Source organism: Felis catus, chromosome E2 (assembly GCF_018350175.1).
Source record: "Felis catus isolate Fca126 chromosome E2, F.catus_Fca126_mat1.0, whole genome shotgun sequence".
In the NCBI taxonomy this organism is placed as follows: domain Eukaryota; kingdom Metazoa; phylum Chordata; class Mammalia; order Carnivora; family Felidae; genus Felis; species Felis catus.
In genome coordinates this window covers 603,393-629,178 of record NC_058382.1, presented here as the reverse complement: position 1 = coordinate 629,178, position 25,786 = coordinate 603,393, and the positions used below count along the sequence as shown (strand labels likewise).

Sequence of the window (25,786 nt, the reverse complement as noted above, 5' to 3'; positions counted from 1 at the left end):
GGTGAACATCTGCTTTCCTTCTGGGGGTCTGGAGCTTCAGTAGTTGCAGTCAGTTACACAGGCACTGTGTATTCAAATCTCCAATAAACACCCTGGACTCCTAGGCTCTGGCCAGCTTTCCTAGTAGATGACATGTCATATGTGTTGTCACAACTCACTGCTGAAGGAATTAAACATGTGTGTCCTCTGCAACTCCACTGGAAAAGGACTACTGAAAGCTTGCACTTGGTTTCCTCCAGACTTATATTCATGTGCCTTCCCCCTCTGCATTGCTTTGTATCCTTTCACTGTCATACACCATTACAAAAGTACAATGACTTTTGAGTCCTGTGCATCCTAGTGAAATCACTGAACCCAAGGGTGGCCTGGGGGATCCCTGACAAAGGGACCCAGTGAATATTATTAAGGTGAAAAAATAAGAAATAACTTGCTTACAAGATAAACAAGCAACCAGGCCTTTAACTTATGTTTAAATGATGAAAGTGTCCTAATTCACTTCTGTGTTTTAATATCCTGACTCCTTCCCTATTTTGACACCTGCCCCCAAAAAGGAGGGACTGGCGTTAAGAGAAAGTATCACCAACAGAAGCTTCAAGCAAGGATCTTATCTATGATAATATGCTGTCGCATTGTTTCATATTCCATTCAGTCCATGACACAAAATTCGTCAGCCCACAAATCACCATAGTTTAAGAACACTCCTACAGTTACAACCCTTCTAACTACAGAATGATTTGCAAAGCAATGGCACACAAGACAGACTCGAAAGGCAACACATTATGATGAAGACACAGGAGTTATAGCCTGATATAATCTGTATTTAAATCGTGGCTCCGGGCACCTGGCTGGCTCAGTCAGTAGAGCATGCAACTCTTGATCCTGGGGTTGTGAATTCAAGCCCCACGTTGGGTGTAGAGATTACTTACAAATAAAATTTTTAAAAATCTATGTATATATAAACACACACACACACACACACACACACACACACACACACATATGCATTCATACATACTGGCTCTATACTATCCACAGAGGATGTTTCCAATATCTTCGCGAGATTGTGAATCCAGTGAAATGTCTGGCAAGTTCAACATATGAAAGCTATCCACCATCACTGCTGAGGTAACAGTCCTCCAACAACTGAAGGGGTCTGTCTGAGTTTCCTACTGCTGCTGTAACAAATTACCACACAAGCAGCAGCTTAAAATCACACAATCTTATTACTTTACAGCTTTGGAAGTCAGAAGTCCAAAATGGCTTTTACTGGGCTACAATCAGGGGAGCCTCCCTCTAGGGCAGAATCTACAGCGTGGCCTTCTCCTGCTTTTGGAAGCTGCCTGCATTCTTTGGCTTATAGCTCCTTTCTCCATCTGCAGAGCATAACACTTCATCCTCTGTTTCTGTCACCACATCTCCTCTCTGTGTCTCAGACACTCCTGCCTCGCTCTTACAAGGACCTTGCAATTACCATGGTCATTCAGATAATACAAGATAATCCCTCCATCTCAAAATTTATTCACATCTGAGAAGCCCCTTTGCCATACGAAGTACCATATTCACAAGTTTAAGATGTGGACATCCTTTGGGAAAAAAGGGGTGTCATTATTTACCCTACCGCAGGGTCTAAGCCACAGATACCTTATTCGACACAGACTCTTGTCCACTTTCTCTAGGTTTTTCTTCTGTCTTCACTATACACCATTTCCTTCCTTTTACTATCCAACTCCATTACAACAGGGGCCCTACTTTGCTCAAGATGTGGCATTTATTACTGATTTCAAGCTTAGCTCCTAGAAGTTAGGGAATGATCAATCTTCATATAGATTTTGAATCCTTCCAGTAGAAACTTTAAGAAATGGTAGCTGAGCAAATGAACAATTCTTGTCCTACTTTATAGTTGGTACTTGTAGTCTGAGTATCCAGAACCAGAGACAGGACAACAAAGTATCATCTAACCTGGGAATTAGAACCTATGTGATGAGAGGACATACTAAACAGTTGTCAACAATACACACAGTGTATCACTGAGCCTGAGGGGATGCAGTTGCTGGGCGGGTGGGAGGCTAGGAAAGGAGATCAGAGATTAGTACTCAACAGAAACAATCTGGGAAGGTTTCGCACAAGAGAAATGACATGAGCTCAGCCTTCAGGCTTTACTTGAATATAGACATACTGCTCCTGTACAGCACGAGCTAGTGACAAAATGAGAAAAATAACAGAAAAAAATGGATGGTCTTGAAATCTAGTCAGAGTTATTTAAAAGGCTACTCGAATCATTGCAGATTTACTGACACAGAGCTCATAATAGAAGATTTCAGGGAGGTAGATCAAGAAAAAACACCTGAGGTAGCTAATAATAAGTACAAATTTATTCATTAACTTGAGCTGGAATTTGGTAAGGGACCTGAGGGTGATGTTGGTAGAAGCTGAGTGACACACAACTAACATTTCAGAGGCAGAAAATCTCAGGAGCTAGAAGAACCATTACATCTTGGAGAAGAAAAGGAAGGTAAGACTTCTCAATTTCCAGCTTGGAGGACTCACAGGAGGCTGGTACCAGCGATATGCATCAAAAAGAGGAGGAAACATAATTTAGAAGGAAGAGATGAGCTTCCCGGTTCTAGCAGGATCACAGAGTTGGTTGAGGTGATTTGCAAGACAGTAGAAGTTTAAGAATGGAGGTGGTGGAACCAAACCTCAGGACGGTGGTTCAGGATAGTAACTCAGAATGGTCAGCACCAAGAGTAGGAGAGTTAAAGCTCCTGGAATTCAGAGCCCTTGATGGAAGGTTTCAGATATGAATGGGGGCAACTGATGAGACTCCAAAAAGCCTACTTCATTAGAATGGATGGGAAGATAGCCACCTTCACAACTCAAGAACAAGCTGTTGTACATTATTAAATTAAAAACAGCAAGATACACAACAGAATAGATTATAATCTACTTTTAGAAAGGTGAAAATAACTGTATCTCTATATGCTTTTAGCTGTGTAAGGAAACTCTGGAAACATATAATAGAAATTATTAAAACTGATTATCTGGGGCAAGAGGTCAGTAAAAATGGCAAAATAGGGCCTCTGAAATTTCACCATTCCATAAAAGCAACCAAAAACTGTCAGAATCAATTTCCTCAGAATTCTATAAATTAACCAAAGTCCTCTGGCAGCCCAGAGAAGAGTTTATTCAAGAAAGACAGCTGAATTTTTGGAACAGTGGGCTTTGGGGCACTGTAACTTACCCTGGTCCCATCTCTGGCTCCCCGGCTCAGCAGCAGCCTTGTAAAATAACAGCCAATATTTCTGGTACTAGAGGGAACAGAATGAAGCTGGGGGTTCCCCAAAGCCTCATTCCCAAAGAATAGTCATTATTTGACCTATTTGGTGGTTGTCAGTCCCTTGAAAGATTGTCAGGGGCTGGAAGCCTCTAGGAAGCAGGTATTTGTCAAACATTTACAGGCAGTATATTAAAAAGTCATTACCGGGGCACCTGGGTGGCTCAGTCGGTTGAGCGTCCGACTTCAGCTCAGGTCACGATCTCACGGTTTGTGAGTTCGAGCCCCGCATCAGGCTCTGGGCTGATGGCTCAGAGCCTGGAGCCTGCTTCCGATTCTGTGTCTCTCTCTCTCTCTGCCCCTCCCCCATTCATGCTCTGTCTCTCTCGGTCTCAAAAATAAATAAACATTAAAAAAAAATAAAAAAAAAAAAAGTCATTACCGCCTGAGACGATGGCAAACAGCTAAAGCAAACAATACGCAAAACCAAAACGATTTTTAAAAAGCCAAGGGAGAAGACGTTCTTAGGGGCTTTGAAAAGTTCTAAAACATTTCTGGGAACCTAGAATACACATCATAATTAAACTGTCAAAAGCCAAAGCCTGATAGAGGATGCTGAAAGCAGCAAGAGAAAAGGTATTCATCACATCCAAGTGATCTTCATATGACCAACAGGGCATACCTGTCTGGAAACCATGGAGGTAACAAAGAAAAATACTGCCAACCAAGAATCCTGTATGTGGCAAAACTCTCCTTCCAAAATGAGGGGGAAAGGAAAGCACTCCAAGATAAACCATCTGAGAGAGTCTGCTGCCAGCAAACCTGCTCTAAAACAAATGGGAGTCCTTTGGGTGAAATGACAGGACACAGGCAGTAACTCAAAATACAGGACACCAATAAATGTAACTACATAGGTAAATATGACAAGGCTGTCTAAACACATTTTTTGCTTGTAATTTTTTTTTCCTATCTGATTTAAAAGCCAAAAACAGGCACCTAGGTGGTTCAGTTGGTTAAACGTCTGACTTCAGCTCAGATCATGATCTCACAGCTCTTGAGTTCAGGCCCCACACCAGAGGCCTAGAGCCTGCTTTGGATTCTGTGTCTCCCTCTCTCTCTACCCCTCCCCCAGTCACGCTCTGTCTCTCTCTCAAAAATAAAAAAGAAATTTAAAAAAAGACAAAAACAAAGCAATAATTGTAAGTCTGTGTTGATGGACATACTATGTATAGATGTAATTTCTGACAATAACAGCATAAATGGGTGAGGATAGAAATACACAGAAGGAAAGTTTTTGTATGCTACCAAAATTAATGGTATTAACCAAAGTACATTACTATAAATTAAAATATTAATTATAATCCCCAGGGAAACCACTAAGAAAATAGCTGAAACATTTATAATAAAAGAAAAGTGGTTACCTGTGTGTACGTGCCCTGTGGGGAGGTGGGGTAAAATAATGTGGAGATTAAGTGAGATTTTTCACCTCACACATTCTATGTAGCTCTGAATTTTTTGAATCATGTGAATACATTACCTATATAAAACCCTTAAAAAAAAAAAGAGTCTGTGGCTCCTGGCTATGAGTCTGTCACAAAAGGAAATGAACACACTAAAAAGCAGGTAAGTGAGTGAGAAATTATCTCAGAGAAAGGGGCAGCAGAGAATATGAGAGGCATCAGGAGAATGGATGGAGAGGAAGGGAAACTGCAGCTCATACAATCTGCTACCTTGTTAATAGGGTGGCCACCTTTGCTCTGAATCAACGGCTACAAAAAAGTCAATACATGGGATACAGCTCCTTGGAGGAAATTGTGAATGTCTCTGAGGAAGGTAACTCCTCATGGCCTCAGCCCCTTTCTCAAACAAGGAGGGCTTGGAGGAAAGTTCCTTGCTCCCACCTGCCCTCACCTGGACAAGTGCTTTGAGGATATGCTTGTTCCACTGACCATGGTTCTTCTCCTTGCTCCAACAGAGAGATGACCTCCGGCTTGGCAATCTGATTCCCTACACATGGAGGAAAAAACACAGACTTGTGTAGCCTTGAAAATGTCCTTGCCTGTTCTTCCCTGACTTATCATTTGGGCAGAATAAGCATACTTTATGCTTTATAAGTATTAGGAATTTTGTTCTTGAACCTCAGGAGGGCTCAAGATCATCTCAGCCCTTTTGAGACCCCCCCATGAGCTCTTTTTTATTTATTTATTTTTTATTTTATTTATTGAGTGTTATTGGTCAGTGGTGGTGTTATGCGTTGCTAATTTTTAAAACTGAGATGTAATTGACACAGAACATTATATCAGTTTCAGGTGTACATGTTTCAATATTTGTATACATTGTGAAATTATCATTTAGTGTTATTATCATAACACTAAATCCAGTTAACATATATTACCAATAGTTACAGCCTGTGAGCTCTTAAACACAGAGAACCAGAAGGTATTGCATGGAAACACCTTCATTTACTCAGGCAGCACCACCTTACCCACAGAGAGCAGATGCCCATAGGTCTCCAGCATCACGTCACGGTACAGGGTCCTCTGAATAGGGTCCAACTGCCCCCACTCCTCTTGGGTGAAGTCCACAGCCACGTCCTTGAAAGTCACTGGTTCCTAAAAGAGCACAGATGTTCCTCCTCAGCCTGCAGCCACATCCTCTAATGTTTTCTGGGGATGGAGTGAGGCTGACCGCACTGGGGAGGAGACAGGATATAGAATTATCCTGGATATGTTCAGTACTATAACTGATTTGTCAGGCCTCACTGGGAGCCACCTAAGGGCCCCCTATTTGGGATACTCTTAGGAAATTAGGTATCTGGGCCCATGATAACCACAACAAAAATGAATAGGTCTCTCTTAAGGCTCTTACCCAGTTCTAGTAATACTGGCTGGTATGGACAGGACTCCCACCAGGCCAGCGGCCCCCTTCTCTGGAGATAAAGATACTCAAGTCCGGGACCAGGGAGGAAACAGACTACAAGCACTGCCTGCAGGCTAAACAGGTTGGAGTCTTTGCTCAACATGTGGATCTAGTACCTGAAAGGGTGATATTAAATATTCACAGACTGTCTTCCTAGGGACTATATGGAGGTTTCCATTCCCAGATCATCTCCCAAGGACTGGAGCTAAGAGTATGATAGCTTTGAGCAGAGCAGCCCAAGCCGGAGAATCAGGTACGGTTGCTATCAAAAAACCCTTGAGGGGCGCCTGGGTGGCGCAGTCGGTTAAGCGTCCGATTTCAGCCAGGTCACGATCTCGCGGTCCGTGAGTTCGAGCCCCGCGTCGGGCTCTGGGCTGATGGCTCGGAGCCTGGAGCCTGCTTCATATTCTGTGTCTCCCTCTCTCTCTGCCCCTCCCCTGTTCATGCTCTGTCTCTCTCTGTCCCAAATAAATAAATAAACGTTGAAAAAAAAAAAAAAAACCCTTGAGTTTTGGGACACCTGGGTGGCTCAGTCGGTTAAACGTCCGACTTCGGCTCAGGTCATGATCTCACGGTCCGTGAGTTCCAGCACCGCATCCAGCTCTGTGCTGACAGCTCAGAGCCTGGAGCCTGCTTCAGATTATCTCCTTCTCTCTCTGCCCCTTCCCTGCTCACACTGTCTCTCTCAAAAATAAATAAACATTAAAAATTTAAAGAAAAAAAAAAAACCTTGAGTTTTAAAATGTTCCAACTGATGTTTTTAGGAAAAATAGAACCAGGAATGCTCACTAGAAACATAGAGGGGAAGATGATTATAACCTTTTGCAATGAACACATCGCTCGGCTCACAGTGCTCTTAAGCACTCAGTGTGAGCTTCAGTTATCTGGGCACTTCCAGGGTGGAGTGGGAGCGTGCTTTCCCTTGTGGTGGTGGTGGAGTGAGCTGTCCATCAGGGGTGGTATACTACAATTCCCACAGGCCCTGATAGCTTCTAGGTCCTCCCCTCCATCTGGAAACCAGCTTTCTGGTCTACCTCCGTGTCAGCGAATTTCCACACTGAACCTCCTGTGAACTTCTCCCGATGCCTTCATGGCCCGCTATGTTACTGCTTCCCCCATACAGCCTTTCTCACGCCCTTCTTTTCTGTCCTTGCTGATCAAAGCTCACAAATTGAGCTCGGTATCTCTGATCAGGTTCACCCTCATGGCTGGTCTTCAATGTAACTTTTACTCTGTCGATCCCAACTGCTCCCCCTCCACCAAACAATGCTTAGCTTAAAACACACAACTGATTCTGCTGCAGTAATTCCCTTACTTTGAAAAGCACTTAAAACTGCAGAGCAGGGGCGCCTGGGTGGTGCAGTCGGTTGAGCGTCCGACTTCAGCCAGGTCACGATCTCGCGGTCCGTGAGTTCGAGCCCCGCGTCAGGCTCTGGGCTGATGGCTCGGAGCCTGGAGCCTGTTTCCGATTCTGTGTCTCCCTCTCTCTCCGCCCCTCCCCCGTTCATGCTCTGTCTCTCTCTGTCCCAAAAATAAATAAAAAACATTGAAAAAAAAAAAAAAACTGCAGAGCAAAACTTCCTAGTGCAACTATCCCTAACCTTGGACTCATCAAGCCAATACTTTGGCTTTCTTCTACAGATCTGCCTAGGGCCTCAGTTTCCTTGCTGGGTGATGCTTCTATGTTTTTAAGTAATATAAACTTTTTATTATAAGTGTAACATTCGGACAGTGAAGTGCACAAAGCCCAAGTGAGCTGAAATAATAAGCTCAGTGTACTTTCACAGAGCAATCACACCCAATCACACGCAGCTGGGAGGCCATGCTTTCTCACCAGGGTGCTCTTGGTGTGCTCCCTCATGCCACCTAACTACTCCAGAGGGTGGCATCTACTTGATGGCTTCAGTTCAGCTACACTTAACAAGCTTCAAACCCACAACCTAGCAGCTGTTAAGCTGGTGAACTGAGTCACAAGTTAACCTCCCACCCCTCCCAAAACCCCAATGGAATCCCTATACGCACCTAAGGAATAAAAGAACTACATCTAACAGACACTGCAGGGAGCGATTCTGCAACCTTTAATCAAGTAGTCGACATTGGCAATGATCATCAGGAACTGCTACATCACACATGGAAGGCAGACACTGAACATGTCTGAATAACATGAAGAATAATGGAGGGGCGGCTATAGTTAGCCTGACTAATCCATCACATCTTCCGAAAATGGGACAATCAGACGTGCTGTACCCACTAATGCAACAGAGTAGGAAGGACCCAGCACCTCCTATGGTGTACTCTCACCAAAAATATGGGACCTGAATCTACTCATCCCTCTAGTCCAATTATCAGCTTATGGAAGGCAAAGGGATGGAGGAACTCACCCAATGTCATCAAGAGGGCAAAATCAGGCAACCAACAAGAAAGTGACCTGGTTCTTCAGCATATTAAGCACACAGTGTGTGGTCCTCGTTTGGATCCTGATTTGAACCAAATGTAAAACATATTTTGGGGACAATTGGAAAAAACTGAACATTGCCGGGTATTAACTAATAACAGGGACTTACTGTCGTTAATTTTGTTGGGTGTGAAAAAGGTATTGATAAAGTCATTATTTTCTAAAAAGGATGTTATCTCTTAGAAATTACACAGAAGTGTTGATAAGCAAAATGATAGAATATCTGAAATTTGCTTTAAAATATTCCAGTTTTTGTGTCAGGCTAGAGAAAAAGGCACAAAGCTAAAAGCTGACAGTTGAAGTTATTGAACATGGGTATTTGTAATAACACCCCTCACCAAGACATGGCAACATCCTAAATCCCAGAACCTATAACCATTATGTTAAAGGGGCTCTGCAGAAATGTGATTACATTAAGGATATTGATTTGGGGAGATTATCTTGGATCATCTAGGTGGGCTCAATGTAATCACAAGGAGGAAGGAGGAGGGTCTGAGTAAAAGGAGACATGATGTTGGATCAAGGCATCCTGAAGATGGAGGGTGGGGACCACAGGCCAAGAAATTAGGGTAACCTCCAGAAGCTGGGAAAAGCAAGGAAGCAGATTCTCCCCTGTAGCCTCCAGAAGGAACACAGCCTTACAGACCCATTTTTTTTTTCTTGTCTTTGAAAAAGGTTGCTATTTATTGACATCTGAAGGGGAGAGAGAAGACATAACAATATGTCAAAGAAGTGGTATCAATGAGAACACAGAACTGGCTGACTGCCAAGAGCCTACAAACCCATTTTAAACTTCTGAGCTCTAGAACAAGACAGTAAATTCATATTATTCTAAGACATTAAGTTTGTAGTAATTTGTTACAATGCTAACAGGAACTAACACAAGGTCCAGATTCCACTTTAGGGTTTAAATATCTCCTAAATAAAGTTTGAGAAAGAGAAACATCCCAGCCAGTGAAAAGAAGAGGCCATTGGCACATGTTGTTCCACACTTTCTTGCAAGATGGGGAACAGATGAAAGAGTAGCAGACCAAGGAAACAAAGCAGAGGGAATCCCAGCCCCCGCACATTAGAAGAGTTATGGTGGAAGAGGTTCCCAGGAGAGGCTTGGGGCTCTGAGCTTAAACGATTGTTAAGTCAGGAGTGAGAGACAGGCTGAAAACAGGTGACAAGGCAAGTCCGTACTCAGGACAGCTTTGCTAGCTATCCCAGCTCCCAACCAGCCACCTGTGGGCAGCACCAACACCAAATGCCCTGCACTTACACTCGGGTAACACTGCCTTGACCCTGCTCAGACACAGGAGTGCATGAGGTTCTCCAGCTGCTCGGGTGACCAACAACCCCAGAGTTGAAACCTCAACAACATGGGGTAGGAGGTCTGTGGCCTGAGAGCCAGCTGCATGCCCGGAAACACAACCAACCCGAGGATCCTGGCCCAAGCAGGTCCATGGAGCTTAGAGTGAGATTCGTTGGGAGGGAGACAGACACACACACACACACACACACACACACACACACACACACACACAGGAAGGCCAATCAGGAACCAAACCTGCTCAGCCACAGGAAAGCAGAACACTCAAACACAGCCTTACAGCTCTTCCCTGGTAAGCACAGGAGACCACAAGAGCCCTGGATATGCAAGGAACATGTGCAGCACAGGCGGGGAGACCAAACGCAGAAGCCAAAAGTACACAGAATACTGGCAGTATCTACAATCCTACTTTCAATGAACTGCAATCCCAATTCTCTGATTGGAGGGATTTCAGTATAAAACAGGATGACACAAGAGGGGCTCTGAAAGAACAAGAATTTATTAAATGTGAACACACAGCAATTGCTTCAGGAGGCCCACCATGTAAGAGAAGACCTCAGAAACAACCTAAAGGAACAGATTTTTTTTTTAATATGTGAATTCTTTAAACAAGAAACAAAAACACTAGCTATAAACAAATACAGATACGGGAAACATGGGACTGACAAAAGAACACCACAAAGTTAAGATAAGCTACAGACTGGGAGAAGACAATTCATACATGGCAAAGAACCAGGATCCAGAATGCATATAAAATGCCTACGTATCAACAGGTCAGAGTCTACACAGAGGTAGGAGTGGGAGAGAGACAGAGAGAGAAGAAATCCAGATGACCAGGAACAATATGTAGAGATACACAACATTGCTAGCAATCAAGGAATCTACCATTGAATCTACCGTACAATCTACCATTTTGGTCTTGAGCTATGCAAAAATTAAAAGACCCGACACTGCAACTCAGCAGCAGAGATGCAGGGAGACAGGCTCTCTTCCATGGCGGTGAGAACGAGAGGAGGCCCTTTCCGAGAGCCACGGGGCAGCGCTGATCATACTGCAAACGTGCACCCTAAAACTCATCATACTTCTGCTTTGAGGGGTATGTCTAGATAAACATTTAGATGTATGCACAAAATGATATTACAAGAAGGTCAACACAGCTTTTCCTGGAATAGTAAAAATGGGGGGGGGGGGGGCTTCTACGCCCATCCATAAAAGGGATGAACAGAGGGCAAAAGGAATGAACTTATCACATGGATGGATCTCAAAGTTGACCTTGAATAAGCAAAGAAAGGTACAGAAAAGCTACGGGTAGGAAAAGCATGCAACTCTTGATCTCGGGGTTGGGAGTTTGAGCCCCACACTGGGGTATAGAGATGACTTAGGGAAAAAAAAACTTAAAAAGAATTAGACTACTATCTATGTGATGTCTATATAAACAGCTTATTATCTACATATGAGTAAGACAATTGATTAGCTGTGTATACACCGTAAGCAGTTATTCTGGGTAAACATGGGAAGAGAATGTGACTGGGGAAAACTAAGCAAATATTACAAAACATTAACAACTTCATTCTGAGTAATGGGAGACCATATTTGATTACTTTCCATACTTTTCTGTACTTATGGGATTTGTCAAAATAAAACTTTGAATAAGTAAAAAGAAGTATTTCCAGATTTGTAGATGTTATCAAAGGGGAAGGAACTCACGCGCTGCCAAAGGGGAAGAAAAAAAGATGCCCAGCTGAGTATGTCCCCATGTTGGGGTCCACACTTCATGGAGGCCTTGAAGAGGCAGAAAAGGCAAAACCAGGGGCACCTGAATGGCTCAGTCGGTTAAGCGTCCGACTTCGGCTCAGGTCATTCATGATCTCATGGTTCGTGAGCTCGAGCCCCACGTAGGGCTCTGGGCTGACAGCTCAGAGCCTGGAGCCCGCTTCAGATTCTGTGTCTCCCTGTCTGCCCCTCCACTGCTTGCACTCTGTCTCTCCCAGTCTCAAAAATAAATAAACATTAAAAACAAATTAAAAAAAAAAAGAAAATGCAAAACCAAGACTAGAAGTGAAACAGCAAGAGCAGATGGAGGTCAGGCACCCAGTCTCACCACTGTGGAGAAGAGGGACCCTAGAAGCTAGCACAGGAAGGAGCAAGCTGTTCCATTCCCAGGTTACCCTTACGTGAGGTTGCACTTTACAAACATCTGCTAGGGTGACTCGCAAATGTCCCACCTAAATTTCCTGTAGTCATTCTTGCAATTTCACTTTGTTCATACGTATGAGCGCTTACCAGGGCTCTCGATGGCACTTTACGGAACCCGGCCGTACACCTACATCATGGGAAGGTTTGAGAGAAGATGTAAGGGTGCCGAGGGAAGATGTAAAATCAGCTCCTGCATTATATCATGGACAGCTGGCCCATTCACGAAATCTGGGGAAATTCAGATGGGTTCTTTGGCAACTTCAGAATTTCATTAGTATTTTCAGGTAAGTTTTTTGCAGAGAAGGAAAACAACGACGTGCACATCCTCAGACCAGCCAGGGATGGGTACAGAGTATTACTGTTATTTATGTGCACACTTATCGTGCACAAATCATCGGCGGATTGTTACAGACAGGTTGGAGAGTTTCCATATCTGAGGAGGCTGGCTGGAGTTTTTTAAATGGGGTATCATCATTTTCCCTATTCTTCAAAATAATGGGATCTGGGCTCCCACTAGTTGAAACTTTGCTATGCAACATGTTCTCCAAAATGGACTATTCAGATAACAAGGGATGACAGCATTTGATGTTTTCACCAGATGAATGCTTTATTTCAGTATTTAACTTGGAGGGAACAGTGGAGGGACATGGGGCTCTCGTTAGTGTTCCTGAAGACCTCGCTTAGTACAAAACTCACAGGATTCAAGTCTTGAATCTCCCACAGGGAAAAATTTGAAGTGAGTGTGGGGAGGGGCCAAGAGCATGTTCTCAGAAATCACAACTCTTCAGACACTGGAGGGTGTTGTTATTTTAATTCTCCATTTTATTTTCTCAGCATTAACCCTAATAATTCTCAGGAACCCTCACATAAATTAACAGCAGGGTGCAGCCCAGTGGTTATTAAGACTTCTTCACAGCATTTTATTACAACTAACTTTTGTTCCCAAGCGACTGATTCAGGGCCCATCTTTCAGCCTTGCCTCATTGCCAATTCTTTTACAGAATCTAAAAATGACTATATAACATATCAGCCGTGAACATCAAAGCTGCCCGAGTTCTGATGCCAGACAACCACCACTCTGCACCACGTGGTTCAGGCCCTCTGCTCCCCGGGACAGCCGTGCTGCCACGTGAGGACAGCATACTTACGATGTACTTCACCAGTCAGCTTTGAAACCATGGGAAATTTCATCATATATTTTTAATTTGGGGGGGAGGCATTAAGTTACGTAGAGAAGTTACTAATAATTTTATACCTCAGTACCTTACATTTGTTTGATCCATTATTTAAACTTAGCAAATAAAACCTAAATATGGTAACAAAACTATTTTTCTTCATTTTTCATAGTAGGGAGCCAATAGTAAATGTAAATTTCATGAATCAGGATGAAAATCTCATTTAGAAATATGGAGACAACCCTAAGGAACCAAAAACAGTAAGTTAAAAATGGCTGCCTCTGAATCATATAAATAAATAAAATACTGATATGTACTGCAACATAAATGATCCTTAAAAATATGCTAAGTGATAGAAACCAAACGCAAAAGGTCATATATCATATGATTCCCTTTATGTGAAATGTCCAGGAGAGACAAACACATAAAGAAAGTGCATGAGTCGTTGCCAGGGGTCGAAGGTGGTAGGAACAGGGAGTGACTGCTAATGGGTATAGAATTTCTTTTGGGGATGAAAAATGTTCTAGAAGCAGAACCAGAAATAGATACTGGTTGGTAATAGTTGCATAATTCTGTGACTATACAAAAACCCACAGAACTATACGCTTTTATGGTATTTGAATATTTTAATAAAGTCATTAAAACAATTGGTTTTTCTTAAGTGGGTGTCTCTAATGAAGAGGCTGGGCAGGAGAAAAAGGAGTGGACATCTTTCCAGTATCATCAACTCTGCTATCCCATTTCCTGCCACCTCTTCCATATCATGTCTCCTGTCATATTCCTCTCAGGACCCATCCTCACATGCTAATAGTCTCAAAGTTACCCTGCATCAACTCCCTTACACCTCTTAAGGTCTTGCTCCCAGGCCCTGGTCACACTGACACCTGAAATGCCAGCCTGCTTCCCACGACCCCGTTCCCCCCACATTCCTGCCAGGGACACCCTTCCAGCCACATTTTAGACAATGGCCTAAGTGCTCACTGCACTTAGGAAGCTCTTTATTACCACCAGAATGGAGCCCTGGCTCCACAGTAGGCATTCAGGGCCTGGTTAGGTTCATCCTGGCCTCTGCATCCTCAATTCTAATTAGGGTCATCCTTCACCCAGATGCTGGTCATGCGGTGCCCCCACCCTCACCCAACACACACGGGCAGGGTCACAAAAGGCCAGGCCCCTGCAGTCCCCTTAACCTCTTGGTCCAAGTGCATCATGTCTCCCGGGCAGCATCCCTCCCCACAGCAGGACTCCAGCTGCTCTGTGCCCCAGTGACTTTATGCAGACGTCTCCCACTTCTCGAGGCCTTAGTTGGGCTCAGCCTCTCCAAGGCTTGGGGCCTCCCTAAGCATCTCAGGCCCATGTCCTGAACCACAGGTGTGGCACCAGCAGGCCATGAGGCCTCAGTAGCTGACTGAACCACCTTGGGAAAGGGGACTGAGAATTCCTCAGGACCAGGGCTTGGACTTATCCATGTTCTCTGCCCAGCAAGCACGGAGCTCACAGGACAGCATCAACCCAATATGGCACTGAATACATGAGGTAAGGTGGGAGGAGAAAAGGGGGCTGCTGCCGGCCAAAGGGGCTGCCCCTCGTCCACCAAAACAACACACGGCATTGCCAGGGCTCAGTTCTGTGAACAGGCTGGTCGATAATGTGGTCCCAAGTCACAGAAAACTGTTTGAATTCTCCCTGTCAGTGCTTTGAAAGCAATCAACTTCTGGCCGACTCTTTCTTTAGGCAAAGTCTGGCTGCTATAAACTTAAGAACACAAAGACTAGGATGGTGGGGGACAACCTGGACACCCCAGGGTACAGGACAGCCCTTCAGGAAAAAGCAGATGCCTGACTCACCTGGACCTGGGCTGTCGGGAGCCCAGTGACCTTCCTCTCCTCCTTGGGGCTCTCTTCCACAGGCCAGGCAGAGTCCTGAGGACACAGAGCTGGGGAGGAAAACAAAGTCACGGAGGCAGCTCTCCCCACCGGAAGTATGCTGACGAGTCCTTCCTGGTCGGGGTGACGGCGGGGGCAGGGAGTGCGCTGAGGGAGAGCTAGTTCCTAGCCGTGTCCATTGGGCAAAGAAAGAGACTCCTCATTTTATAGATGAAGGAAATGGGGCTCAGAGAAGAGAAGTAATGTTCCTAAACATGAGTCCTGCACTGGCCCCCTTTGCCCAGAAGCACCATCTCTGAGAAGTAGTACCAGTTCACATCCTTTCTGAGCCCGAGCTGTAAATGGCCACACACTTATTCTCATGCACCCTTCTCCTGGAGGTGTCACCATCACTCTATCACCCAGTGGAATGTTCTGATCCGTCCCTGTTCCCGCTCTGCACAGAGAGACCTGGACCAGAACCCCCCCTGCCCTAAATCCCCACCTGGCTCCCCAGCTCCAATCCCTGGCCACAGCAGGTCACTGCTGGAAGAAGCATGACACAGCAGCAAACGTGGCCAATGGGGACACAGGCTTTTGACTCACCCCAGGAGGTCCACGGGTGAACAGCCGCCATTCCCCAGGACTGGTCAGTAAGGACACCTGCACCAGATCAGGTTGGGACAAGTAAAGAAAAGCCACTGTGACAACAATCCCAGTGACTAAAGGCAACAAAATAGAAAAGCAGATCTGTCTCACTAATGGGTGTAACGAAGTTCCGTAAACAGAGCCCAAGGCATGTAACAAAATCCAACATAACAAGCTAGATTTATACTAGAAATACACAGGTAAGTCATTACCCAAAAATCTGACATGATATAGCCAAGAAGAATCAAGAGTAGAATCACTTGGCGGCATCTGGGTGGCTCAGTCGGTTGAGTGTCCAACTTTGGCTCAGGGCATGATCTCACTGCTCTTGAGTTCAAGTCCTGCGTTTGGCTCTGTAGTGACAGCTCAGAGCCTGGGCCTGCTTAGGATTCTGTGTCTCCCTCTCTCTCTGCCCCTCCCCTGCTCATGCTCTCTCTCAAAAATAAACATTAAAAAAAATTTTTTTAATAATAAAAATAATAAATAGAAGAATAGAATCACTTGAATGGCTGAAGAAGTATCTGATAAAATGTTTAAGGTTACCCAATTTTAAAAATAATCTAAGTAGAGGGGCACCTGGTTGGCTCAGTCAGTTAAGCATCTGACCACTCAGGTCATGATCTCACCATTAGTGGGTTGGAGCCCTGCATCCGGCTCTGAGCTGACAGCTCAGATCCTGGAGCCTGCTTTGGATTCTGTGTCTCCCTCTCTCTCTGCCCCTTCCCTGCTGGCACTGTGTGTGTGTCTCTCTCTCTCAAAAATGAATAAACATGAAAAAATAATTAATTAAAAAATATATAAAATAAAAATAATAATCTAAGTAGTAAGATACTCCCTTGATGTCTTTAGTGATAAATACATGAAACCTCACTTAAAGATAACACATCACTGACACCACGCTATTTAACATTGTTCTTAAATTACATGCCACTGCTACATAAATGAGAAACAACACTAAATTAAAAAATATGGCAATGATAGAGAAATTCTGACTGTATGTATGTCTGTCTTCTAAGCAATCCCACAAATCAGTAGAAAATCTCTTAGAACCACTAACACATCTTAAGACTATAGATATACAAAATAACACTGTCTTTTACACTAACCACTTTCCTTTTTCACCAACAACCAAGTTGTCTTTTTTTTTTTTTTTAATCTCACTCAGTTCTAATTCTATACCAAGACAGAGAGACTCCCTCCAATCCCCCAAAACTCTCAGTCCCTCCCTAGCTCTGACCCCTGGCTGCAGCAGGTTCACCACTGAGGAGGCCCGGAAGACACAGAATTGGGACTTACCCCAGGAGGCCCACGGATTGACAGCTGCCATCCCACAGGATCAATCCACCAGGTGCCTGGCCAAAAGCACTGGATTAAGGTGATTCACAGACAATTGCAATACCAACCTAATGACAAAAATGGAAAAGACAAAATTGGTCCTTTGTCACAGAAGAGCCAGTGGGAACAAAGAACACAGCCCATCCAAGGAAGCAACAAAAGACTTGTAGGGAGCATTGTAAGAAAACAGAATTTACGTGACAAAAACAACAGAATTCCAGGACATAAATGAAGAGTGACTTGAATAAGCTGAAAAAAAGACCACACTCCAGAATGAGAGGGTATAAATTTGTCAGTGGTTGTTAACAGACAGTCAGTGACAACCTCGAGGTTACTTTTTGGTTGATTTGACAAAAACTACTGTAAAATCCACCTGCACACCCCCCCCCCCCCAAAGAAATCAATGGTTGCCAAGAGCTGGGCAGGGAGGGAGAAATGCGGAGTGACCACTTAATGGTGCGGGTGGTTTCTTATAGGAGGTGATGAAAATGTTCTGGTAGATAGTAGTTATTATTGCACAACTTTCTGAATACACAACAAAAACCACTGAACTGTACTCTAAAATGATTTTCTGTTATGCAACCTTTATCTAAAAGGGAGGAAGGGAGGAGGGAAACAAGAACTCAACCGGCAAGACCTACCGGGCCCAAGTCTGTCCGTTTCCTGATGTGGAGCCCAGACCACAAAGTCCGTCGGTTCCAAGTCTTTGTGCAAGTCCCGAGACCTCTCGAGGGTACGAGGGCCAACTGTCAGAGCTCTGCGGATTCCTGGGAGTATAAAGCACCAGGACGCCTGCTGGCCCCAGGAACACCGGGATCTGCGCCAAAACTCAAAGTAGGCAAACGATTCCACACCGCTGTTTGCAACCTAACCAAGTCCGCCGTCACTGCACGGTGAAGAGAATCGGGGATTGTCCCCCTCCCACGGTCGCCGTCGTCCCTCGGCGCCTTAGCTGAACCCGCGCGGACGAGAAACACCCGCTGAGGAAAGAAAGGTGTTTATTATTCCCTTTAACGGCCTCAGAGGCGCCGCATCACCTGCTGCCTGGCCTCCCGCCCGATCTCTTAGGCACCACCGGAGGCGGAGGCGATGCTCGGGAGTCCGCACCCGCGAGCGGCCGGCCTTACCTGCTGGCCTTACCTGCTTCCCACCCCTGCGGGCCGGTCCCCGCCGCTCGAGGCAAACGACTTAGCAAGCTTGGGGTCGCTTCGCCGCTTCGCTTCGGGCTTTTGTTCCGCTCCAAGGTTCGGCCTGGCGGTACGCTTGGGATCTTCACGCGCGGCGGGGCAGACAAAGGCGCGCTAAGCCGACGGCTACTACCCAGCGCCAGGCCCGACGTGCAGGGCTCACCGGGGCCCGCCCAGCCGGCCCAGCGCGGCCGCGAGCCCAGAGGCGGGAGGCGGGAGGGTCGCAGAACCAAGGGAAACAGGGGCGCGAAGCCGACGCGGAAGGGGCAGGCGCGGGATCCGCGCCGGCCCCGACTGCAGGCGCCGCGTCTTCGCGCTTGTTCTCCCAACCTCCTGGCTCCCACGGCGGCAACGGCGGCGACCCCACCGCCTGGGCGACCGCCTCACCTCGGCGGCGGACAATGGCGGCCGCTCCCCCGGCGTCGACCAGGACGCGTCGCGCGGACTGCCGGGAGTTGTAGTTCTGGGCAGTGGGCTTCCGGTTGGTCCGGAAGCGTCGCCATGGCACGTCCTCCGAGCAACTCCGCCGCGAGTCCGGCCACCGCGGCGCCTGGGGCTTACCTCGGCGGCTAGTATCACAGCCGCCGGCGAGCCGACGGTACTGTCCGGGGCCTAGACGGCCCTCCCCGCCGCCGCTGCCCATCTTGGAAAGGCTTGGGTAGATCGCGGCCCCGCGAGCCTCAGTTTGCCCGTCTGTGAAATGGCGGCTCACCAGTGCAAACTTGACGAAGTCTGATCGTTTAACGCGTCCCAGACGCAGGCCTGAACGCATTCAAGGGGTCCTTTCATTCAACATAGCTGTTCTGATACTCCTTTTCAAATGAAGAACCTGGTTTTAAGCTTCTCGCATAAAGCCTTTTAAAACATAAGGAATTGTTCCCAAATCTCTTCCTGGACGGCGAAGCTTTATGGCAGCCTGCGTTACCATCGACCTATGTTGGGATGTTTCCTGGAGTCAGCGTTTACTGAGCCGCGCTGAAGAACAGCAGGGAACATGGCTAACAAAATCTCTGCCTCAGCGACTGTCACTCAAACCACTACTCAAGAGCACGGACGGGGACGACCAAAAGGCTCCTCATCCAGCACGGGGAGGATCCCTGGGCCACCACCCCCTCCAGCCCTAGCTGAGCCTGGAACCCCCCCCCAACATTGACAGCCCTTGGGGACCCTGTTGGAACATCTTTCCCACCCGTGTTTGAGGTGACCCTCACCCCCAAGCTTCCCTGGCTCCCCCACCTTTTCCTCCTTGTTCCTGATTCATCTTGGCCTGTGCATTCGTCCACCCTAGTTTTGACTACTCAGTTGGGGGAACAGCACAGTGGTCAGAGAGACCGTGAGGGGTCAGACCCTTGAAACTAATGTAGTAATCAAAATGAAAAAAGGACAGCTTGGATCAAAGTGGTGGTGATCCGCATCCAGTTGTGGACGTTAGTATTTTTTTTTTTTTTAATGTTTATTTATTTTTGAGAGACAGAAAGAGAGCACAAGCAGGGGAGGGGCCGGCGGAGAGACTCAGAATCCAAAGCAGGCTCCAGGCTCTGAGCTGTCAGCACAGAGTCCCATGCGGGGCTCAAACTCATGAACCATGAGATCATGACCTAAGCCAAAGTTAGATGCTCAACCAACTAAGCAACCCAGGCGCCCCCCTTAGTATTTTTAAATTAAGTTTATTTATTTATTTTCAGAAAGAATGCGCAAGTTAGGAGAGGCAGAGGGAGAGAGAAAGAATCCCAAGCAGGCTCCATACTGCCAACACAGAGCCCAGTGCGGGGCTGGAACTCACGAACCTCAAAATCTTGACCTGAGCCCAAATGAACAAAAGTTGGACACTTAACTGACTGAGCCACCCAGGCGCCCCCGTGACAGACAGTATTTTAAACTGAGCCACCGACTGGGTGGCTCAGTTGGTTAGGCGTCAGGCTTCAGCTGGGGTCATGATCTCAAGTGTTTATGAGTTCCAGCCCCCAGGTTAGGCTCTGTGCTGACAGCTTAGAGCCTGGAGCCTGCTTCTGATTCTGTGTCTCCCTTTCTCTCTGCTCCTCCCATGTTCATGCTCTCTCTCAAAAATAAACATTAAAATAAATAAATAAACATTAAAATAATAATAAAAAGAAAAACACGTAAAACATAATAAAATTGTATGGATTTCAGTGAAAGCACTCCTAACCTGGAAAAAAAAAAAAAATAGGACATTATCCATGCAGCTGAAACCTGTGTTCCCCTCTTTGACAGAAACCACTTTCTAGAAACAGCCATTATCCTGAATGAGATGTGGATTATTGTTTCTGAAACTTTACAACATATGTGTATCCCAGAGCAATACAAAACATTTACTGTGCATTTTTTGCATTCATATAAATATATCAATACAAGATTTTATCTGCAACTTAAATTTTTTGCTCTGTGTGTTTACCATTGCGAGATTTTTCCTTTTTGATATGTGAGGCTCTATTTCATTTATTTTCACTGCTATCTAGTTTCCTTTTGAATGAGTGTACCACAACTTGTTTATCCCATTTTTTTTTTTAATATTTATTTTTGAGAAGGAGAGACCAAGTGTGAGCGGGGGAGGGGCAGAGAGAGAGGGAGACGCAGAATCCCAAGCAGGCTCCATCCAGACTCTGAGTTGTCAGCACAGAGCCTGATGTGGGGCTCGAACTCATGAACCATGATATCATGACCTGAGCTGAAGTTGGACACTTAACCAACTGAGCCACCCACGTACCCCTATCCCATCTACTTTTGATGGACACTTAGGTTCGTTCATTAAATTTTCATTAAAGAACCTACTATGCAAGGAACTGGGAATAAAGCCGTGGATAAAAATCACAAAACCTCTGCCTTCATGGAGCTCACATTCTACAGGAGAATGTGCAACAGAAAAATAAGTAAAATATATAACACATCAGATGGGGATAACTGTTAAGGGCCAAGTAGGGAAGGGGGGCAAGGAATGCTGGGGAGAATGGTTGGGGTTTTAAGTTGAAGTCTTAGGGAAGGCCCCACTGAGAAGGTAATCTGCAAGTAAAGCCCTAAAGTCAGGGGGAAAACCAGCCATACAGATATGGGGGGTGGGGTGGGGGCAAGAGCACTGCAAGCAAAAGGCTTCCAGCTACTGTAAATGATGTAGCTATGAACATTCATATACAGGTCTCCTTATGGACACATGCAGCGTTTCTCTGGGGTACCCCTCAGAGCGGTACTGAGGGCATGAATATTTATGTCCAACATTGATAGATAGGTCACCTTGTTTCCAAAATGATTTCACCTTGTCTTTTAAAAAATTTTTTTAATGATTTTTTTTAATTTTTTTTTCAACGTTTATTTATTTTTGGGACAGAGAGAGACAGAGCATGAACAGGGGAAGGGCAGAGAGAGAGGGAGACACAGAATCGGAAACAGGCTCCACAGAATCTGAGCCATCAGCCCAGAGCCCGACGCGGGGCTCGAACTCACAGACCGCGAGATCGTGACCTGGCTGAAGTCGGACGCTTAACCGACTGCGCCACCCAGGCACCCCTTTAATGATTATTTTTGAGAGAAAGAGAGGGTGCAAGCAGGGGATGGGCAGAGAGACACAGAATCCGGAGCAGGCTCCAGGCTCTGAGCTGTCAGCACAGTGCCTGACATGGGGCCTGAATCCATGAAACATTAGATCATGACCTGAGCTGAAGTCTGATGCTTAACTCACTGAGCCACCCAGGTGCCCCAGGATTTCACCTTTTCATATGCCCACTGGCAACGGTTAGAGTTCCACTTGTTCCACATACTCACCAATGCTTGGTAGTGTCACTTTTTAAAATTTTTGCCAGATTCATGGGTAGGAAATGGTATTTCATTGTGATATGTTTGCTGTTCTCTTGTTGGTGAGGTTCAGAATCTTTTCATAGTTTCAAGCATTTGTGTTTTCTCTCCCTGAATTAAGTTCCCACTTCTTCCATGCATTTTTCCCTAGGGTTGTCTTTTTCTTACTGGTTTGTAGAAGTTCTTTACATAAATTTGACACTAATCTTTTATTAGGAATATATGCTTTCCAAGTTGTGACTTACCTTTTACTTTGTTTATGATGTCTTTTGACACAAAGAAGGATTTTTTTAAATGTATTTTCCAATCTAGATTCCTTTTATTCCTCTTTCTTGCCAATTACCTTGGCCAGAACCTCCATTATAATGTTGAATAGAACTGGTGAGAACAGACATCCTTGCCCTGTTCTAATCTTAGGGATAAAGCATTCAGTTTTTTACCAAGAGGTATGATATTACCTGTGGATGTAGATGTCCTTTGTCAGGTTGAGGATATTGCCTTCTATTCTAAGTTTGGTGAGAGTTGTGTTTTGTTTTAAATTTTTTTTAACTTTAGAGGTCCCTGGGTGGCTCAGTCGGTTGAGCGACCGACTTGGGCTCAGGTCATGATCTCACGGTTTGTGGGTTCGAGCCCGGCGTCGGACTGTGCTGACAGCTCAGAGCCTGGAGCCTGCTTCGGATTCTGTGTCTCCCTCTCTCTCTGCCCCTCCCCCACTCATGCTCTGTCTCTGTCTCAGAAATAAACATTAAAAAAATTTTTTAGTTTAATTTTTTTTAAGGTCTATTCATTTTTCAGAGACATAGAGAGATAGAGCATGAGTACAGGGGAAGGGGCAGAGAGAGAAGGAGACACAGAATCCAAAGCAGGCTCCAAGCTCTGAGCTGTCAGCACAAAGCCCGACACAGGGCTCGAACCCACAAACTGCGAGATCATGACCTGAGTTGAAGTCACTTAACCGACTGAGCCACTCAGGCACCCCTGTTTTTTAAATCAGGAATGATTGTTGGATTTTGTCAATTTTTCTACATGTATTGAGATAATCATACACTTTTCTTTTTAGCTTGTTAATATAGTGAAGTATATTTATTGATTTTGATTAAATCAACCCTGAATTCTTGAGATAACCCCACATGGTCATGACTTTTTTCTTTTTTAAATTTTTTTAATTTTACTTTTTTTAACATTTGTTCATTTTTGAGAGACAGAGACAGAACATGAGTAGGGGAGGGACAGAGAGAGAGGGAGACACAGAATCTGAAGCAGGCTCCAGGCTCTCAGCTGTCAGCACAGAGCCCAACGCAGAGCCCGAACTCACAAACCATGAGATCATTATCTGAAGTCGGATGCTTAACTGACTTAAACACGAAGGCTCCCCTCTTTTTTTTTTTTCTTTAGTGTTCATTTACTTATCTTTGAGAGAGAGCATGTGTGCACGCGGGGGAGGGGCAGAGAGGGAGACAGAGAATCTGAAGCAGGACTTCTGCTAACTAAAGCCTGATGTGGGGCTCAAGCTGATGAAACATGAGATTATTACCTGAGCCAAAGTCAGACACTCAACTGACTGAGCCACCCAGGGGTCCCAAGACTTTTTTTTTAATGTTTATTTTTGAGAGAGAGAGAGTGCAGGGGAGGGGCAGAAAGAAAGGGAGACAGAGGATCCAAAGACGGCTCTACACTGACAGCATAGAGCCCAATGCAGGGCTCAAACTCAGGAACCGTGAGATTATGACCTGACCAAAGTCAGATGCTTAACAGACTAAACCACCCAGGTGCCCTGCCCCAAGACTTGTTTCCATTATTTTATTATTATATTACTGGATTCAGTTTGCTAAAATTTTGGTTATATTCGTAACATACACATTTAACAAAGGACTTGTATCCAGAACATATACACAACTACTATAACTCAATAATAAAGACAAACAACCTAACAAAAAATAGGCAAGAGGCTTGAATAAACAATGCCAAGTAGTCAATAAGCACATGAAAAAGGGTTAGCTGCCATTGGTCCACAAACCAGAATGAGCTGTCACTACACACTCACCGGAGCAGCCAAAATGAAAACGACGGACAATGCCAGATTGTGGTGAGGACGTGGAGCAGCCGGAATGCTGATAACACAGGGCCGGGACTCGCATCACTTTGTGGAACTGACAGCCACTTTGTGGAACTGATCATTTCTTAAAAAGCTGAGCATACATCTACTCTGTAACCCAGCCATGTCACCTCTAGGAATTTATCCCAGAGAAACGAAAGCCTATGTCCTATGTGATAAATACATTCATAGCAGCTTCATTCAAAGTAACCCAAAATTGGAAACGTCTCCTATTTCCATCAATCTAAGAAGAGATAAATTGTGCTACGTTCATACAGTGGAATAAATACTACCCGGCAACAAAAAAGAATTACTGATCCATGTAACAACATAGAGAAGTCTCGAAGATTTTTTGCCAAGGGAGGCAGCAGACACAAAAATGCACAAAATATATTATTATAATCTCGCCTTAGGAAATTCCGGAATTGGCAAAAACAATCCATGCTGATAGAAATCACTGCTTGCGAAAAAGAGGTTAGAGTGGGAGAGAGCCAAAGCATGAGACTGTTAAAAACTGAGAACAAACTGAGGGTTGATGGGGGGTGGGAGGGAGGAGAGAGTGGGTGATGGGTATTGAGGAGGGCACCTTTTGGGATGAGCACTGGGTGTTGTATGGAAACCAATTTGTCAATAAATTTCATATATAAAAAAAAAAAAGAAATCACTGCTCGCTTTGGGTCTATATGGAAGAACTGTCTGGTAAGGGACAAGAAAGAACTTTCTGAGGTAATGGAAATGTTCTGTGTCTTGATCCGCGTTTGCCAAAAATGTGCCGATTTTGTACCTAAGAGCAGAGCATTCCACTGTTCTGAGGACTCAGCAAAATTCTAAGGGGATTCTCAAGAAAAGCAATTCTCAGAAAATCACTCTTACACTTGGGGTTTTTCCAAGCCACGTTTGGGGCTCTGTCCCCCCTGCCCACTGCTGTCAAAGGCTCTGCTGCTCTCTTCCTTTGTGCACTTGCTCCATCAATTGCCACCACTTTGATGCCACCTGCACCTGGACCAGGTATTCGTCCCCGGCACGGCTGTGCGCTCACCTGTAGAGAGTTCACCTCCCTTTGGAATTCTTCAAGTCTTCCTCGCTCCCACCTCTCTTCACTAGGGTACAATAGAAAAGTATCTTTTTTTTTTTTTCTGTTTCTTTGGGAGCTAAGGTTGTTCACATACTCCTAGTCTTAATTGGAAAAAGAAGTTTGGTATTGACTTTTTTTTTAAGCTACCTCTGTGGTTCTAATATACAGAGTGAGAATCACAGGTGAGGGGTCCTGCAGGCTGTTCATGATCTGGATGAAATGCAAAATCACTGGAACATTCTCCACAGAGGCCTGGCATGATGGGAGTTAGGATTCAGTAGGTATTCTACTGTAGACAGAAAAACAGGTAAATAAATCTTTGTAAACTCTGACATATGGTGTGAAGTTTCACAGTGGGATGAAGGACCAGCTGGGTCTGGTTGGTCATGAGTGGCCTTTCTGAAGTGATACTTAACCCAAGACTGGATGGATGGGTCCTCAGC

General features: G+C 45.2%; 1 protein-coding gene across 12 annotated transcripts in view; it reads right to left on the bottom strand.

Moving 5' to 3' along the window:
• ZNF606 (zinc finger protein 606) overlaps positions 1-18,814 on the bottom strand; it is a 28,388-nt gene extending 9,574 nt beyond the window's left edge. For 4 of the 12 annotated variants that reach the window (XM_045045752.1, XM_006940757.5, XM_019818465.3 and 1 more), the window contains exons 1-7: positions 18,323-18,813; positions 17,824-18,162; positions 17,144-17,250; positions 15,806-15,862; positions 15,182-15,270; positions 5,760-5,886; positions 5,186-5,281 (exon numbers count right to left, since the gene is read on the bottom strand). In XM_045045752.1, the coding sequence (XP_044901687.1) occupies positions 5,186-5,281; positions 5,760-5,886; positions 15,182-15,270; positions 15,806-15,862; positions 17,144-17,174 (400 nt within the window). In that variant the 5' untranslated portion in view covers positions 17,175-17,250; positions 17,824-18,162; positions 18,323-18,813. Of the gene's footprint in view, positions 1-3,241; positions 3,309-5,185; positions 5,282-5,759; positions 5,887-7,508; positions 7,643-8,574; positions 8,671-12,246; positions 12,388-15,181; positions 15,271-15,805; positions 15,863-17,143; positions 17,251-17,823; positions 18,163-18,309 lie in introns of those variants that run through there. The other 8 variants (XM_045045751.1, XM_019818460.3, XM_019818461.3 and 5 more) reach the window with 8 other exon arrangements.
• Positions 18,815-25,786: the final 6,972 nt, after the last annotated feature.